The sequence below is a fragment of the Leucopleurus acutus genome, assembly GCF_964270905.1.
Source record: "Leucopleurus acutus genome assembly, chromosome: 7".
NCBI classification, from domain to species: domain Eukaryota; kingdom Metazoa; phylum Chordata; class Mammalia; order Artiodactyla; family Delphinidae; genus Leucopleurus; species Leucopleurus acutus.
In genome coordinates, this window is record NC_139150.1 from 31,667,336 (window position 1) to 31,686,864 (window position 19,529).

The window sequence follows — 19,529 nt, forward strand, 5'->3', positions numbered from 1 at the left end:
AGTTTGTTTTTTTGCATTGGAAAGGTACTTGCCCAGTAGGAATGTCATTGTGTCATCCCAAATAATTGTGGTTTGAACCTTGCAAATTCTGAGGTTATGTTCTCTGCTGGCCAGTTTTTTTTTAATGATTCAGAAGGTTTTTGGTTAGGACACTGACTATATTCTTTTCTTGTAACTCCTAATGCTAGGCCATAAGCCTTTTTTTTTTTTTTTTTTTTTTAAACTGCTTTGTCAGCGTTCTCAACAAGGTAGTCTCTAGAACCTACATCTATTTTGTTGCGATACCAATTGATTTTATTAAAATCAACTGATCTATTTACTACTTCTTTCATTCTGTTCCTGAATACTCTTCATTTTCTTCCTGTCCCTTAGGGCTGTACCTTTTGTAGATGTTTAACACATTTCTCTCATGGTTTTGTTTGACTCTGATCACAATACTTAAGTCATGCCAATGACACTTTGTTCTTTTTATTACCCTGGTGCCTATATATATGAACATATATAGGCTCTCAAAAATTAGTGGATTTTAAAAAGTGAAAAATAATGAATTGGGTAACCAACCTAATTATTTAATATCTGAAATTTTATATTAATCCATAGTAAGTGAAGAGAGCTAAGAAAGACTGAGATTGAGGCCTTGAATACTACAGTGGGGGGGCTTCCCTTGGTGGCGCAGTGGTTGAGAGTCCGCCTGCCAATGCAGGGGACACGGGTTCGTGCCCCGGTCTGGGAAGATCCCACATGCCGCGGAGCGGCTAGGCCCGTGAGCCATGGCCGCTGAGCCTGTGCGTCCGGAGCCTGTGCTCTGCAATGGGAGAGGCCACAACAGTGAGAGGCCCACGTACCGCAAAAAAAAAAAAAAAAACAAAAAAAAACAAAAAACTACATTGGGAAGTTTAGTTTTGCCAACAGTAGTATTGGTAGTTGTTTTGTACGACAGACTGTTTCTAATGTTTTTAAGCTGTATCATGCTGTATTGGCAAAACCATTGTATGGGGATAAGTGGGCCCCAGATTCCCAGCATAGATTTGTTAGTGTCTAGTTTGGTAACTTGGACAACTCCATTAATCTTTCTGTGACAATTAAATTATCTGTGTAAAGCCAAGACACAATTGTCATGAAAATGTGATCAGTTATATTTCTGAGTGTACATTTGGCAAGAACATGTATTAAACTTCAAGGTTGCTGTCTTTGAAATGTTAAGACATACATTAGGAAAAATCTGAAAGTTTTGGTTTTAGTTTTTGAAGTTCTTAAGTGAAGATTTCAGTTTTATTTTGGATAAAATTTGCCATATTTAAGTTGGCCTCTTCATGTGAAATTACTTGAAATATATAGTTTTTGACAGCCTTAGTATAAAAATTTATTTTTCTAATTTTTTTTGGAGTATTATCACAAAGTACAATTTAGAAGAATAGAAGGATAATAGTAAAAAGTGTTCCTCCATTCCCTATCTCCCAGCCATCTGGTTTCCCTCCCTAGTTTCTAAATGTAGTCTTTTTTTTTTCTTAATTTTTATTGGAGTATAGTTGCTTTACACTGTTGTGTTAGTTTCTGCTGTACAGTAAAGTGAATCAGTTATACGTATACATATATCCCCTCTTTTTTAGATTTCCTTCCCGTTTAGGTCACCACAGAGCATTGAGTAGAGTTCCCTGTGCTATACAGTAGGTTCTCATTAGTTATCTAGTTTATACACAGTAGTGTATATATGTCAGTCCCAATCTCCCAATTCATCCCACCCTCCCTCCCCACCTTGGTATCCCTAAGTTTGTTCTCTACATCCATGTCTTTGTTTCTGCTTTGCCAATAAGTTCATCTGTACCATTTTTCCTAGATTCCACATAAAGCAATATTATATATTTGTTTTTCTGACTTACTTCACTCTGTATGACAGTCTCTAGGTCTATGCATGTCTGTGTAAGTGGCACTATTTTGTTCCTTTTTATGGTTAAGTAATATTCCATTGTATACGTGTACCACATCTTCTTTATCCATTCCTCTGTTGATGGACATTTAGGTTGCTTCCGTGTCCTGGCTATTGTAAATAGTGCTGCAGTGAACATTGGGGTGCATGTATCTTTTTGAATTATGGCTTTCTCCAGCTATGTGCCCAGGAGTGGTATTGCTGGGTCATATGGTAGTTCTGTTTTTAGTTTTTTGAGGAACCCCCATATTGTTCTCCATAGTGGCTGTACCAATTTACATTCCCACCAACAGTGTGAAGGGTTTCCTTCACATCCTCTCCAGCATTTATCGTTTCTAGGTCTTTTGATGATGGCCATTCTGACTGGTGTTAGGTGATACCTCATCTAAATGTATTCTTTTAGGTAACTTCTGTGTCGTCACAAATGATTACATGTATTCTTTTGGTTTTCTCCTTTTATAGAAATAACATAACTCTGTACACTGATTTGGATCACGCAGTTTTTACTTAGTGTATATATATATATTTTAAAATTTCTTAATATTTTATTTATTTACTTATTTACTTACTTTTGGCTGCATCGGGTCTTTGTTGCTGTGCATGGGCTTTCTCTGGTTGTGGCGAGCGGGGGCTGCTCTTTGCTGCAGTGCACAGGCTTCTCACTGCAGTGGCTTCTCTTGTTGCGGAGCATGGGCTCAAGGCACACGGGCTTCAGTAGTTGTGGCACACAGGCTCAGTAGTGGCTCGCAGGCTCTAGAGCGCAGGCTCAGTAGTTGTGGCGCACAGGCTTAGTTGCTCTGCGGCATGTGGGATCTTCCTGGACCAGGGCTCGAACCCCTGTCCCCTGCATTGGCAGGCGGATTCTTAACCACCGTGCCACCAGGGAAGTCCCACACTTAGTATATTTGCGATCATTTCTTCTGAAAGAATTGTATGACATTGCCGTTACTGATGGAAATAGTAATTAACAGGGAAAGATCACAAAGGGAAAAGGAATCTCTAGACAGAGATACTGTTTCCAAATGGAGATGTCTATTCCAGAGCCAATGAAAGGTTTTAAGGTTAATTTTATTTGTGATTTATAAAATTTTGAATGGTTTTAAAAGTTATTTTTTAACTAAGTTCTGAAGGATAATAATAAAACATTAATCTAGTTTAAGAAATAGAATGTTTTCATTATTTTTGAAACTCCTATGTGCTTTTCCCCTCTCCCTTTAGAGTAACACTGTCTTAAATATTATCACACTCTTGCTCCTTTATAGTTTTACCATATTAGCATGTAATTCCAAACCATATTGTTTAGTTTTACATGTCATTGAACTTTTTAAAAGTGAAATATTTTTTAGTAATTTCCTTTTTTTTCATTCAGTATACTAAGATACCCATGTTAATGTGTAAGCAGTTGTTCATTCTTTTTCATTGCTATGTAGCATTCCATTGTAATCAGATATCATGATTGATTGTTTTTCATAGTTTCAGTATTTTTAATCATTCCATTTTTATCTCCACTTTTGTCATGTTAGCTTTGCCTCTTATGTTTTTAACCATTTGCTCTTCAAGTTAATACAACCTGCCTTCTATACTGTACCGCTTCATGCCATAACGTAGTGTGTAATGACGTGTGAGGTTATTCTTATTTTTGTTTCTCTGTATGTAATGTGTGTTTTTTTCTCTACATGCTTTTTTTACAAGTTTTAGAGATTTTTCCTTTTATCACATTTTTTCCAGCAGTTTGATTATATTAATACCTTTTTTCAATGCTTTGAAATGTCAAATGAGTAATTTTGTTCTCTTTTATTTTTAAACTATTTGCAGAGACAACACAAAATTATATAATGTTACATTTATTTTAACCTACACTTCTTCCTTCATAAGGTTACTTGTCTAAACATTTCACTAACATTGTGCAATTTTAAACTCAGAAAAAGAACAGAGTTACAAGTGTGACAATTTATCAGGAATAGATTAAGTGACAGCTGTAACTAGAATCAGAATTAGATTATTTTAATAATTCCAGGAAGAGTATAATTTACAAAATACATTTGAATGATGTTAGGAAGATAGCAGGAGGAATTATTTGCTTAGTCAAATAATTTCTTTCACTTAGTAATATTTATTTAAGGTTCCTCCATGTGTTTTCATGACTTCATAGCTTATTTCCTTTTAGCACTGAATAATATTCCATTGTCTGGTTATATCAGTTTATCCATTTACCTACTGAAGGACATCTTGATTACTTTCAGATTTTGGCAGTTGTGAATAAAGCTGCTATAAATATCTGTGTGTAGGTTTTTGTGTAGACATAAGGTTTCAACTCCTTTAGTTAAATACTAAGGAGAGCAGTTGCTGGATCATATGGTAAGAGTGTATTTACTATTGTAAAAAACCACCAAACATATTTCCAAAGTGCTGTACCATTTTGTATTTCCACCAGCAGTAAATGAGAGTTTCTGTTGCCCCACATCCTTGCTAGTATTTGGTATTGTCAGTCTTCCAGATTTTGGTCATTCTAATAGGTGTGTAGTGGTATCTCATAATTGTTTTAATTTGCGTTTCCCTGATAACATATGATGTGGAATGTTTTTTCATATGCTTATTTGCCATGTGTCTTCTTTGGTGAGGTGTCTGTTATGGTCTTTGGCTGATGTTAAAATTAGGTTATTTTCTTATTGTTGGATTTTAAGAGTTCTTTGAATATTTTGGATTTTTTCCTACTCTGTGGCTTATCCTTTCAGGCTCTTGACATTGTCTTTCACAAAACAAAAGTTTTTAATTTTAATAACATCCAACTTCAACTTATCGGTTATTTCATTCATGCATTGTGCCTTTAGTGTTGTATCTAAAAAGTCATCATACTCAGGGTCATCTACATTTTTCCTCCTGTGTTATCTTCTAAGAGTTTTATAGTTTTGTGTTTTACATTTAGGTCTGTTGGGATGCATTTTGAGTTAATTTTTGTGAAGGGTTGAAGGTCTGTGTCTAGATTCATTTTTTTTTCATATGGATGTCCAGTTATTACAGCACCATTTGTTGAAAAGACAATCTTTTGCTCCATTGTCAAAGATCAGTTGACTATGTGGGTCTCTTTCTGTTCCATGTATTTATTTATCCTTTTGCCAGTAGCACACTATTTTGATTACTGTAGCTTTATAGTAATTTTTGAAATTGGTGAGTGTCAGTCCTTCAAATTGTTCTTCTCCTTCAATATATATTGGCTATTCTGGGTCTTTTGCCCCTTTGTATAAACTTTAGAATCAGTTCATGGATCTCCACAAGATGACTTGGTAAGATTTTGGTTGGATTTATGTTGAATGTATAGATCATGTTGGGAAGAACTGACATCTTGACAATATTGAGTCTTCCTATCCATGAACATGGAATATCCTCCATTTATTTAGTTCTTTGATTTTGTTCGTCAGAGTTTTTTAGTTTTCTTCATATAGACCATATATATTTTATTAGATTTATACCTAAATATTTCATTTTTGGGGGTGCTAATGTAAATCGTATTATGTTTTTAATTTCAAATTCCGTTTGTTCATTGCTGATATTTAGGGAAGCAGTTTGACTTTTATATATTAATGCTGTGTCCTGCAACCTTGCTATAATTGATTGTTTCAGATTTTCTACAGAGATGACCATGTGATCTGTGAACAAAGACCACCCAATGAATTTTAAATTTTAGATAATGGGTTTTTTTTAACATATTTATTGGAGTATAACTGCTTTATAATGGTGTGTTCCTGCTTTATAACAAAGTGAATCAGTTATATATATACATATATCCCCATATCTCTTCCCTCTTGCGTCTCCCTCCCACCCTCCCCATCCCACCCCTCTAGGTGGTCACAAAGCACCGAGCTGATCTCCCTGTGCTATGCGGCTGCTTCCCACTAGCTATCTGTTTTACATTTGGTAGTGTATATATGTCCATGCCACTCTCTCACTTTGTCCCAACTTACCCTTCCCCCTCTCCATATCCTCAAGTCCATTCTCTAGTAGGTCTGTATCTGATAATGGGTTTTTTAATCTCAACTTTTTTGGTTCATCTTCTGTTTCTCTTACATTCACTTTTCTTTAACTACTTGAATATATTTATAATAGTTGTTTTAAAGTTCTTGCCTGCTAATTCCATCATCTCTTTTGATTGCTTTTTCCCCTGGTTATGTGGCACATTTTCATGTTTTTAGCATGTCTAGTAGTTTTTGAGTGTATATTGGACAATGGAAATTTTATGTGGTGGATTTTGTTGTTTTCTAAAGAGTGTTTTGCTTTGTTCTGGCAGGCAGTCAAGTTACTTGAGTTATCACCTTTATCCTTTAGTGTCTTGTTTTTACATTTTGTTGGGGTGGTTTATTAGAGCAAGTAACCTTTACTAAGGCAAGGATCAGCAAACTACAGCCCTGTAGGACAAACCTTGGTGGCCCTATTTTTGTGCCATCCTTGAGCTAAGAGCAGGGTTTACTTTTTTTTTTTTTAAATATTTATTTATTTATTTAGGCTCTGCCGGGTCTTAGTTGTGGCATGCAGGATCTTTTTTAGTTGCGGCATGTGGACTTCCTAGTTGTGGCAGGCGAACTCTTAGTTGTGGCGTGCATGCAGGATCTGGTTCCCTGACCAGGGATTGAACCCGGGCCTCTTGCATTAGGAGTGCGGAGTCTTACCCACTGGACCACCAGGGAAGTCCCTGTTTACACTTTTTTGACAGTTGTTAAAACAGAAAAAAACCCAAGAATATGTGGCAGAATCTGTATGTGACCTGCAAAGCCTAAAATATTTACTCTTTGGCCTTTTATAGAAAAAGTTTGCTAACTCCTGCCCTAGTGCTAATTTAGCCTTACTATTAATAGGTTCTCTTTCTGAGTATCATCTGAATGACCTGGTTGTTCTATGAAGACACTCCATGCTGGCTGGTTAGAACTCAAACATCTCTCTTCCCTGTTTGAGCTTTGGGAATTCTTTTGCTCACAACTCTGCTGCTTCTTTGGCCATGTGGAATTTCATCACCTTGTGCGTGTACAGCTTTTATTCATCAACATATCTGAGGAGACTGGAGCTGTCTCTCAGGCAAAGAGGATAAGAATTTGGCTTTGTCAAATGGCCCCTCTTGGAGGACAGAGAATCCATTCAACCTTTTGACCATCTTGCTGAGCTGAATTGAGAAAATAGGAGACTCAAGAGGCCTGTGAGGGGCCTGATCCCCTCCAGCATTTCCCAGATTCTTAAGCTGCAAAAGCAGAGGGGCTTAAAAGCTAAGCCAGTAACCTCTGTGACTCATGGTCCTAAGGAAACAATGATTAGTTTAAGTTGCTGGCCTGGAAGTGGGTTGGGTCTTCAGTGTACACATAAGCTCTCATTGCAGACTCTTTTTTTTCTTTTAATTTTATTTATTTATTTTTGGCTGCATTGGGTCTTCGTTGCTGTGTGTGGGCTTTCTCTAGTTGCAGCGAGTGGGGGCTACTCTTTATTGCGGTGCACGGGCTTCTCATTGCGGTGGCTCCTCTTGTTGTGGAGCACGGGCTCTAGGCACTCGGGCTTCAGTAGTTGTGGCTCTAGAGAGTAGACTAAGTAGTCGTGGCACACGGGCTTAGTTGCTCTGTGGCATATGGGATCTTCCCGGACCAGGGATTGGACCCGGGTCCCCTGCATTGGCAGGTGGATTCTTAACCACTGTGCCATCAGGGGAGCCCCTCATTGCAGACTCTTAAAAGGCTGTACCTTAGTAATGGGGACACACACATACATAACATGAATATAGATTAAAGGAGAATTTCACAAAACAATTGCTGAGGACCTCTGAAAACATTGGAAACCATAAAACATTACTGAGAGATATTAAAGATGACCTAAATACATGCAGGGATATATAATGTTCATGGATTGGGAGACTCCAATATTGTACAAATAATAGCTCTCTCTAAATTAATCTATAGTACAGATTCAGTGTAATCCAGATCAAAATTAGAGCAAATGTTTTTGTGGAAATTGAAAAGGTGATTCTAAAATTTATATTGAAATACAGACGAACAAGAATAACAAGAAAGTGTTGAATAAAAATAAAGCCAGAGGGCTTGTACTATCAAATATCTATTACAAAGCCATGGTAATTAAGCAGTTGGGATAATAGGAAAAAGCAAGTGGGGCACAAAAGGACTCTGAACACAAACATGCTTCCAATACTAGGGAACTCTTGGGTGGTCTTTAGAGGCAGCTTGGTTGAAGTGAGTTTGTTCCCCCCACAAAGCATGTATGTAAAGAAATACTGGGGTAAGGAAAGAGCCCCAGAATAGAGGCAGGTTGTCTATCTCTTTCTTACTGTTTTTATTATTCATTGATAATAGTTGAGACATGGCCAACAGGGGAAAGGTAAAATGTAATCTGCCAAAGGTAAATTTGACGACACTTTCTTAGAACATTTGAGCCCTGTTTTGTAGTGTGAGTATATGGAAATTTTCATTCTGTAAATATATTCCGTGATGTAATTTTATTGGAAAGTGAAAGAATCTCTAAATCTGAATTTTAGTATTTTAATAATTACTTGCTCTTTTACTTGCTCTTTTTAACATTTTAATATAGCAATAAAATGATTTTATAAAAAGTGGTAGGTGCATGACATTTCTGTTTATATCCTGATAAAATTAGGTAGAAAATACTTCAATGTAGAAATTAAATGTACAGAACCTTCTTAAGAAAAATGAAGTTTTATATTTTTAAAAAACCCTTAATTTCCACATTGTACTAAATTAGCATGCCTGTTCTGGAATTGTGCAATGTGAGGTCAGGGTTCTGAAGTATGCAAGTTTTTGTTAACACTGTAATTGCAGAAGTGAGGATTGCCTGTATTTGTGTATGTTTATGTGTGTGTATACATCTATGTGTTTATATTTTTATTTACTTTTATTTTGAAGCATTTTCAAACTTAGAGAAAAATTATAACTGCAGGACAAAGAACTGTTTTCTTAGACTATTTGACAGAGTGCCCATACCTCATACTTCAGCATACAGGCATACTTTGTTTTAAAGCACTTTGCAGATACTCTGTTTTTTACAAACTGAAGATTATGGCAACCCTGCATCGAGGATGTCTGTTGGTGTTCGTTTTTCCAACAGCATTTGTACACTTCATGTCTCTGTGTCACATTTTGGTAATTTTTGCAATATTTCAAACTTTTTCATTGTTACTATATTTTTTATGGTGATCTGTGATCAGTGATCTTTGACATTACTATTGTAATTGTTTTGGGTCATCACGAACCATGCCCGCATGAGACGGTGAACTTAATAAATGTGTGTCTTCTGACTGCTGCACCAACCAGCCGTCCCTCATCTCTCTCCCTGTTCCCTGAGACACAACAATACTGCCATTAGGCCAATTAATAACCCTACAGTGGCCTATAGGTGTGTTCGAGTGAAAGGAAGAGTTGCACAACTCTTACTTTAAATCAAAAGCTAGAAATGATTATAAGCTTAGTGAGGAAGGCATGTTTAAAGCCAAGATAGGCTGAAAACTAGACCTTTCTGCCAGTTAGCCAAATTGTGAATGCAAAAGAAAAGTTCTTGAAATTAAAAGTGCTATTTCAGTGAACACAGGAATGATAAGAAAGTGAAACAGCCTTATTGATGACATGGAGAAAGTTTGAGTGGTTTGGATAGAATATCAGACCACCTACAACATTCCCTTAAGCCAAATCTAGAGCAAAGCCCTAACTCTCTTTGATTCTGTGAAGGGTGAGAGAGGTGAGGAAGCTGCAGAAGAAAAGTTTGAAGGTAGCCGAGGTTGGTTCATAAGGTTTAAGGAAAAGAGCTGTCTGCATAACATTAAAAGTGCAAGATGAAGCAGCTAATGGAAAAGTTGCAGCCAGTTATCCAGAAGATCTAGCTAAAATATTATTGAAGGTGGCTACACTAAACAGCAGGTTTTCAGTGTAGACAAAACAGCTTTATATTGGAAGAAGTTGCCATCTAGGACTTTCATAGCTAGAGAGGAGAAGTCAGTGCCTGGTTTCGAAGCTTCAAAGGTCATGCTGACTTGTTAGGGGCTAATGCAGCTGGTAACTTTAAATTGAAGCCAACCCTCATTTACCGTTCTGAAAATCCTAGCGCCCTTAAGAATTATGGACTTCTCTGGTGGTGCAGTGGTTAAGAATCCGCCTGCCAATGCAGGGGACATGGGTTCGAGCCCTGGTCCAGGAAGATCCCGCATGCCGCAGAGCAACGAAGCCCATATGCCACAACTACTGAGCCTGCATTCTAGAGCCTGTGCTCTGCGACAAGAGAAGCCACCGCAATGAGAAGCCCGCACACCGCAGTGAAGAGTAGCCCCTGTTCGCTGCAATTAGAGAAAGCCTGTGCGCAGCAACGAAGACCCAACGCAGCCAAAAATAAAATATAAATAAATAAATTATTTTAAAAAAGAGAAGTGAGCAGAAAAAAAACAGTTAAAAAAAAAGGAATTATGCTAAATCTTCTCTGCTTGTGTTCTGTAAATGAAACAACAAAGCCTGGATGACAGCACATCTGTTTACAACATGGTTTACTGATGATTTTAAGCCCACTCTTGATATCTTCTGCACAGAAAAAAAGATTACTTTCATAATGTTACTACTCATTGACAATGCACCTGGTCACCCTAGAACTCTCGTGGAGATGTACAATGAGATTATTGTTTTTTTCATGCCTGCTCACACACATCCATTCTGCAGTCCATGGATCAAGGAGTCTTTTAGACCTTCAAGTCGTATTATATAAGAAGCACGTTTCGTAAAGCTATAGCTGCCATAGATAGTGATTCCTCTGACGTATCTGAGCAAAGTAAATTGGAAACTTTCTGGAAAGGATTCATCATTCCAGATGCCATTAAGATCATTCGTGATTCATGGCAAGAGGTCAAAATATCAGCATTAAGAGGAGTTTGGAAGAAGTTGATCCCAACCCTCGTGATTTTGAGGGGTATTCAAGACTTCAGTGGAGGAAATAACTGCAGCTGTGGTGGAAATAGCAGGAGAACTAGAATTAGAAGTGGAGCCTGAAGATGTGACTTTTATTGTAGATATCTCATGATAAAACTTTTAATGGATGAGGAGTTGCTTCTAATGGATAAGCAGAGAAAGTAGTTTCTTGAGATGGAATCTACTCCTGGTGAAGATGTGAAGATTGTTGAAATGACAGCAAAGGATTTAGAATATTACATAAACTTAGTTGATAGAGCAGTGACAGGATTTGAGAAGACTGACTCCAATTTTGAAAGAAGTTCCATTTTGAATAAAGTGCTGTTGGAAGGAAGAGTCAATCTATGTGGCAAATTTTATTGTTGTCTTATTTTAAAAGAAATGTCCACAGCCACCTCAGCCTTCAATAGTCACCACCCTGATCAGTCAGCAGCCATCACCGTCAAAGCAGGATCCTGCACTGTCAGAAAGATTATGACTCACTGAAGGCTCAGATGATGGTTAGCGTTTTTTAGCAATGGAATATTGTAAAATTAAGATATGTACTTTATAAGATATGTATTTTATAGACAATGCTGTTGTACATGAAATGGACTACAGTATAGTATAAACATATCTTTTATATGCACTGGGAAACCAAAAAAATTTGTGACTTGCTTTATTGTGATATTTGCTTTATTGCTATATTTATGTTATCGCAGTGGTCTGGAACCAAACCCACAATATCTGGGGTACGCCTGTATTTGTCTTAAACAAGACCATTCCATTACGTAAACACAATATAGTCATCAGAATCAGGAAATTAACATTGGTATATTACTGTCATCTAATCCTCAGACTTTACTGGTGTTTTGCCAGTTGTCCCAATAATGTACTTTAAAGGATCCATCTGAAATGATTCATTGCATTTAGTTGTAATGTCTGTTTAGTCTTTTTCAAAATCTGGAATAGTTCCTCAGTCTTTCCTTGTCTTTTGTTGACGTTGACACTTTTGAAGAACACAGGATGGTTATTTTGTAAAATTTCTCTCAATTCAGGTTTAATTTATTTTCTCATGGTTAGATCAGGTTATACAAATTTGGCAGGAATATGACATGAGTGATGCTGTGGTTTTCTGATTGCATCCTGTCAGGTGGTGTGTGGTTTTGATTTGTCCCATTAGATGTTCACTTTGATCACTTGAGTAAGTGGTATCTGTCCATGTTCTCCACTTTTTACTTCTTCCTCTTTGTTATTAATAATATTTTATGAGGAGATACTTTGAAACAATGTAAATATCCCATTCCTTTTTGGTATTCGAATTTATTCATTTATTTATTTTTGTTAGTGTGGTTTCCTGTATTTTCCAGTGGGTTAAAATTCCTTACTATCCTTATTAATTTTGATACTCTCATGTTTGCCATGGTTACCTCCTGAAAGCTGGTTTTTTTGTTCTTTTGATACATCCTCATTTTTCTCTGAGTACAGTTGACCCTTGAACAACATAGGTTTGAACTCTGCAGGCCCACTTATTTGGAGATTTATTTCAGTAGTAAATACTACAGTACTACATGACGCATGGTTGGTTGAATCTGCAGATACGAGGAACCTCAGATATGGAGGGCTGACTATGAAGTGATATATGCAGATTTTCGATTGCATGGAGTGTCGGCACCCCTACCCACTCCCCCCTACATTGTTCAAGGGTCAGCTTACTTCCTTACTTTCTTGTACCACAATTGTTACAGATTCATGTTGTATTTTCCCTGTCCCCGCCCTGCAATCAGGTATTTCTTTAAGAAGCCCAGTTTTCCTTTAAGTGGAGAATGGATTTTAGAAACCAACTTCTGGACTCTTAAGTGTGGTCATTGCTATTAGCTGTTGCTGTTCCCATGCCCTATCAGTGAACAGAAATCAGGAACACAACACCCCTGGGTTCATTCTAGCTGTCTCCTTTTCTCTTGTTACCTGCCTTTTCTGATGGTGGGAAACCTGACTTCCATTTTGCTTAATATATTTACCTACTTCATCAGTTCCTTTGCCTGTAATCAGTCTCCTTTTGGCACCACCCCTTTCCCATGCAGGCATCTTCCTTATCGCATTTGAACTCCAACTCTTGGGGACAGTGTGCCTCCATTCGTTAATGGGTTAGCCTGCTCTGGGCCACTGAAGCTCTCCCACCCACTCTAGTGGTGATGTCTAGCTTCGCCTCGTGCAGTGTCTTTAGAACTGAACTGTTCAGGAAGAGGAGGGGAGGCAGAAGGGAAGGGATTGAATGATCATTTATTATTGAATGGACCTTTCAAATATGATTTATCATTTATGAGTGAAAATATTCATTACACTCATTTCGAAGTAGAAAGATGGCATTGGAAATATGTTGTTTCCGTTGTTACCTATAGGTTTAAAAGATAAGACAATTGTGGGCTCCCCTGGTGGCGCAGTGGTTGAGAGTCTGCCTGCCGATGCAGGGCACAGCCCTGGTCCGGGAGGATCCCACATGCCGCAGAGCGGCTGGGCCCGTGAGCCATGGCCGCTTGGCCTGCGCATCCAGAGCCTGTGCTCCGCAACGGGAGAGGCCACAACAGTGAGAGGCCCGCGTACCACCAAAAAAAAAAAAAAAAAAAAAAAAGATAAGACAATTGCCATGTGAAAACTCTGGGTGGTCACTCTACAAGAGGTTTTATAGAGACATAATGCATAGAGCTGTTGATTTTTTGAGGACAGTCCTCTTGAATTTATCTTGACTATTCATTCTCTTCCTAGAGTGATATTCTTTCCACCAGTCTTATCTTTGTCTTTCCGTGGGATTTTTCTGCATACTTGATTTTTGGTACTGAATTCATCAGCTTCTGGAGTTGTGTTGTGATTCTTTGAAGGACTTGATGCTGTCCTTCCCTCTTCTTGTTTCCTTGAGAACTTAGAAAATGAAAAATACTAGAGATTTGATTCCCACCTCATTCATATTTTTCTTCTTTTCCTATAGACTGTTTTCCTTTTACCTTTAGGGAATAAGAGGCAGCATTATAATTAATTTGAACATGGTATTGGTATTTTCTGAATTGTAAGTTTTTTCAGTGTTATATTTTTCCACCAAATGGGAGAAAGGCTTTTGTCTGCCCTTTGTTCATGTCACTGAGATCTCCTGTTGTAGCACTTACTTAATAGAAGTGTAGTCTCTGCCTTGGTAGGTTGTAAGCTCCTTGAGGGCTGTGAGACAGAAGAGTTTCTCTTTCTTTCATTCCTATGCATAGCACCTAATAGGCCTGGCTCATTGCTCAGTAAATGTTTAATAAATGAATTATTTGGAAAACTGGACCATTTATATGAGGCTTGATTGTTTGACATCTGCATCTTTAAGTCACTTTTTGTTAAGTTTCCTTTTAATATATAGAGCAAGTAGATTTTTAAAAAAAACGATTGAACTTGTTTCTGACTTAAAATGTTCTGATTTGGTATTGGTTTTCTCCTTTTCTGACAGACAGTTTGTCACAATTTATTGGTTATCCCTGCCCGAAGCCAAAGCTTTGACATCCTGCAAAGTGCCATCAGTAAGCATTTGGTAAATATACTTAAAATTTTTTTCTGTTACACGAAAGCATAGCATTGGTTAAGATTGAGTTTGCCATAACCAAGGGGAGAGTGAGTGTCCAGAAGTCTAAGCTTAATAATTTCATTATGCTGAGGTGAGAACTGAGAAATCTTGGTGTTTTTCCTGGCTGTTACTAATTAATTCTGTGACCTTGGGAAAATCTCCTCTTTTGCCGGGACCTTACTTTCTACATCTGAGCAATGAAAGACCTCTTATACCTCAGGTCCTTCTGACTTAAAATGCTTTAATTAACATGTGCCAGGTGTCATTGTGTTGGGAATCCAGCATCCGTACTGGGGTTCAGTTTCCACCCAGAAGGTTTGGGGTGTAAAGTAGGGATGTCACCTCACAGGCTCAAGGCCTGGTCACTGGAAGCAGTGAGCTCAGCCATGAAACTGACTTGTCTTTTGGCCAGTGGGTGTCTCTCGTTCCCATTGGCATTAAATTCTCATTAGGTATGCCTGGGTTTTGCTTTTAACTTCCTCCAACATTTACACTTTGCCCTTTGGCTTTTACTATAATGATGTGAGGGGCGAGTCCAAAACTTTTATCTTCCGGGGATTCTCACTTGTTTGGATAATTTTACAGGCATATCTACACCGCCTTTTCTTTACTTCCCTCGAGTTGGAAGACTACTACGTTGAATCCTCAGTACTCTCTTTTCTCCCTGCTATCAAACTTCTAATCCTTATACACTAAAGATCCCCATCTTTTTTCTTTTCTTTTTTCTTTTTTTTTTTTTACTTCCACTCCAGAAATTTATGCCCTTTGACTACATTCACTATTCTAGTAAAAGATCAACATTCCAGTGTTGATCTGGCCACTTTTTTCAGACAGCCTGGGTAAAGGTTAAGACCTCAGAACCTACAGAGTTTATGATAACTCAGCAGTAGTTTGCAGGAGATTTAAGCCATGTATACATGCAGTTACAAGTTAGAGTCCACCTTAATGACAGTTTATACAGTAGAGTCCAGGTGAGTTAGCATACCATGATGTCCCTTATCTGGGTTTTGGGACAGTGAAGCAGTCAAGTGTGAGTATAGTATTATCTTACTCCATTATAGGTATTTTCCTTAGTTATGTCTGAATGACTGGTTAAATCAAAGGGCAGGGGAAGGATAATTGTAAAAGGAACTGTGGTTTGTACATTTAATTACCTGGGGTGGGGGTGGTGCCAGATATTAGAGTTTTCCGGTCTGAATAATCTGAAGGTCATGTAAACGTGATTGCTGGTATCACGATCTTCTTTGGATGTATGAAATAATCCCTTTAAATAATAGTATTTCTGTCCATCAGTAGAAATTGTAACATCTAGAAAATTTTAGGAGACTTTGTCATGAAGGGGAGGCAGTGGATTGGGTTATTAGTATTTCTTGAGTTTGCGTATTTTCAGAGTCATTTAACGTAGCAACTGAATTCTCAAAGGAAAACAGGATCTTAAGGTGTGGTTGGTGGCATGGCATGTATTATGTATACACAAGTTTCCACCAGTAGTGATGGAAGGTTTGACTCTCCAGATAGTGGTGTTTGGTTTTATTCTGGGGAGAGGGGCTGTTGTGAAGAGGTCATTAATCTCATTTTTCTCTGCCTAGGTTGGGTTGACTGTAATTCCTGACAGCACGGTGGGCTGTGTTTTGGGTGTTATCTGTAAGCTCCTGGATCATACGTGTGTACTTAGTGAGACGCTGCTGCCATTTCTGGCTTCTTGTTGCTACAGTCTTCTTTATTTTCTGCTCACTTTAGAGAAGGGAGAAGCAGAACATCTAAGAAAGAGGTAATAGTTTTTGTATTCTTAAACTTTAATTTTTTTCCTACTTGTTCAACTCCCCTCAATCAGTCAGGCAGTCGGTCAGTCATTCAATCTGTAAGAGATATTTCCAAAATCTAATTCTCTTTTAGAGTTTGTATAAACCTAGCTAGCTTTTCTTTGTTCTTTTATGAATCCCCTTTGTGATGGTGAGCAGTCTTAGTTTTTTTTTTTTCCTTTAAGCTACAAATTTGAAAAGTTAGATGGCATTAGAAAGTTTCCTGAGAGCTTTCCTTATTAACTTTGCTATAGATCTGGCAAGAAAAAAAATTCTGTTTTTAGATAGATGAGCTTACTATTAGTACAAGCCTTTGTATTTTGTTTTGGGCTTCATTAGAACTAGCCAGCATGGATTTTTTTTTTTTTTTTTTTTTTGCCGTACGCGGGCCTCTCACTGTTGTGGCCTCTCCCGTTGTGGAGCACAGGCTCCGGACGCGCAGGCTCAGCGGCCATGGCTCACGGGCCTAGCTGCTCCGCGGCATGTGGGATCTTCCCGGACCGGGGCACGAACCCGTGTCCCCTGCATCGGCAGGCAGACTTTCAACCACTGCGCCACCAGGGAAGCCCACCAGCATGGATTTTTAAATTCTTGGGTTTAAGGAAATTGTTCTAAGATGCTAGTGTTTTTAATTAGTACTTTTGCTCCTATATAATTTTTAGACTAAAGCTTCTAGGATAGTATAGAAGATTTCACTTTAATTTTCAAAGAGTGTTCTCATGCTTATGTTCTCATTGGTATGCTGTTAACAATTCATTGCAGAAGGTTTTTTAAAAATCTAACAGATGAGTAAATATAAGAAAATAAAAATCATTCTATCACATTTTGACATTTGCCTTTTTTGAGCTTTTAAATGTCACCAAAATATACATATGATTGTATAAAACATTTCAATAGTTTAAAGAGTATAAACTGAACACCTGTTTAACCAACCTCCCGGTTCAGAAATAGAACATCGTCAGCACACTTTCTCCACAGTTACATTTCTCTTCTACATCCCCAGAGATCACTTCTGTGTTAGTCACTTCCTTACCTTTTTATTTAAAAATTTTATGTGCATTTATAAGCAGTTTCATTTTCATATGTTTTGCATATTTTAAGAATTTGATATATAAGAGGAATTATACTATATGTATTTTTTGTGACTTGATTTTCATCATCATTTGTGAGAGTACTCATGTTGATTCGAAGATGTATTTCATTCATTTTTGTTTCTCTGTACCAGGAGTCAGCAAACTTCTTTCTGTAAGGAGTCAGTGAATATTTTAGGTTTTTCAAACCATAACGTCTCTTGTCAGAACTACTCAGCACTGCCCTGGTCATGTGAAAGCAGCATTAGATGATACATAAATGAATGGGTGTAGCTGTGTTCCAGTAAAATTCTGTTTACAAATACAGGCTGTGAGCTGGATTGGCTGTGGTCTAGTACCCCTGCTCTGTAATATTCTGTTATATGCATGTACTATAACTGATCCATTTTACTGTCAACAGACATTTGGATTTTTTCCATTAAGTGTGTGTATTTAAAACTTTGTACATTTCACTGTTAATATCCTGTAAAATTTACACATAAACAAGCGTAGATTTGATGGTACTTTTCTTACCATCATCAAACTTTCGGGCCTGATAGTTCAAGAAAAGGCTTTGTAAATAGCAAGGAACTTCTCAGGGTTCTAAAAATTTTATAATGAGCATCCCCATTTATGAAATATGTATATTGCTGTTTGTCATTTCCTGTCACTTGAAATGTAGCCCATTTGTGATATACTCTGATAAGAAGTTTCAAAGATCTTTTTTAGTTTCTTATAGAAAAACATCCTTTGATTTTATATGGTTGGACTGAACAAAATTCACTGTATTTAATATTTTGCCTCTGTAAAATTGTTTTTAAAAGTGTTTTGTACTGTGTATTGAGTTTGATATGCATCTCTCAGGATGACATTAGTCACAAAGAAGTGTTGGCAGTCAGAGTCTTAGGTACTTAAGTTTCCCTTTTGGGCTGCTCCTACCCTCCTAGAGAAGGTGTTTGTGAGATTACAAATAATGAGAGTGCCAGTCAAACTACTGGGAGCTTTTGATTTCACAAGTGCTGACCAAAAAATCGGGCTTGACCAATTTGAGGTATTCAAATTTGAGTGGCCACTGTACTTTGAAGAAACTATTCTGTTGTCTTCTGGATTCATTGTTAGTAATGAAAGATCTGCTGTTCAACTTAGCCCTTTTGGTTCGTAGGTAGTAATCTATTTTTTTTTAACATCTTTATTGGAGTATAATTGCTTTACAATGGTGTGTTAGTTTCTGCTTTATAACAAAGTGAATCAGTTATACATATACATATATCCCCATATCTCCTCCCTCTTGCGTCTCCCTCCCTCCCACCCTCCCTATCCCACCCCTCCAGGCGGTCACAAAGCACGGAGCTGATCCCCCTGTGCTATGCGGCTGCTTCCCACTAGCTATCTACCTTACGTCTGGTAGTGTATGTATGTCCGTGCCACTCTCTCACTTTGTCACAGCTCACCCTTCCCCCTCCCCGCGTCCTCAAGTCCATTCTCCAGTAGGTCTGCGTCTTTATTTCCGTCCTGCCCCTAGGTTAATAACCTGTTCTTTTCTATGGTTTCACTGTTTTCTCTTTGTTGCATTGCAAATCAGGGTGTATCCTAGTGTAGGTTTGTTGTTATTTATCCTGCTTGAGACTTAGTGTACTCCTTTGATCTGAAGACTTAATGTTTTTTCTTCAGCTGTGTTTTTATTTCTGTTATCTTCCCCACTGTTTCTATTCTCCCCTAAAAGCTCCTTTTAAACATAGGGAGTTTCTCATTCTGATTCTTTTGTTTAATCCTTCTATTGAGTTTTTATTGTATCAGCTATTGTTTTCTCTTTCATCTATTTTGAGTTTTTACTCGGCTCTTTGTCATTCTTGCTTTATTGGTGTTAAAGGTCTTGTCAGTTTGTTCTGTTTGCTCTCTTTCTCTCTGGTGTGGGAATTCTCTCATTTTGGGGAGCAGGTGGGGCTCTGGAGGTTGTCTCTAGTGGGACTGAACAAACAAGCTCATGTTTTGGATTGTATAACTTTCTCTGAATGCATCTTTTGTGAGAGTTTGTGGAGGTTGTGGACACCTCCCCATGGGGCAGTTTCACATTTGCATTTTCCTGGCTTCCAGCTCTATGCAGGGAGCCCAGTTCTAGCTCCCTGCTTTCCATACCTGGGGCTGAAGCCTCAGCTTCCAGCATTGTTTGTTGGCTGTTGAATACCCAGCCCCCAAATCCCATATCCA

At 37.9% G+C, this 19,529-nt stretch overlaps 1 protein-coding gene across 4 annotated transcripts in view; it reads left to right on the plus strand.

Moving 5' to 3' along the window:
* TEX10 (testis expressed 10) overlaps positions 1–19,529 on the plus strand; it is a 55,885-nt gene that overhangs the window by 33,018 nt on the left and 3,338 nt on the right. For all 4 annotated transcript variants that reach the window (XM_082843194.1, XM_082843196.1, XM_082843195.1 and 1 more), the window contains 2 exons: positions 14,336–14,416; positions 16,039–16,220. In XM_082843194.1, the coding sequence (XP_082699320.1) occupies positions 14,336–14,416; positions 16,039–16,220 (263 nt within the window). The remainder of the gene's footprint in view (positions 1–14,335; positions 14,417–16,038; positions 16,221–19,529) is intronic.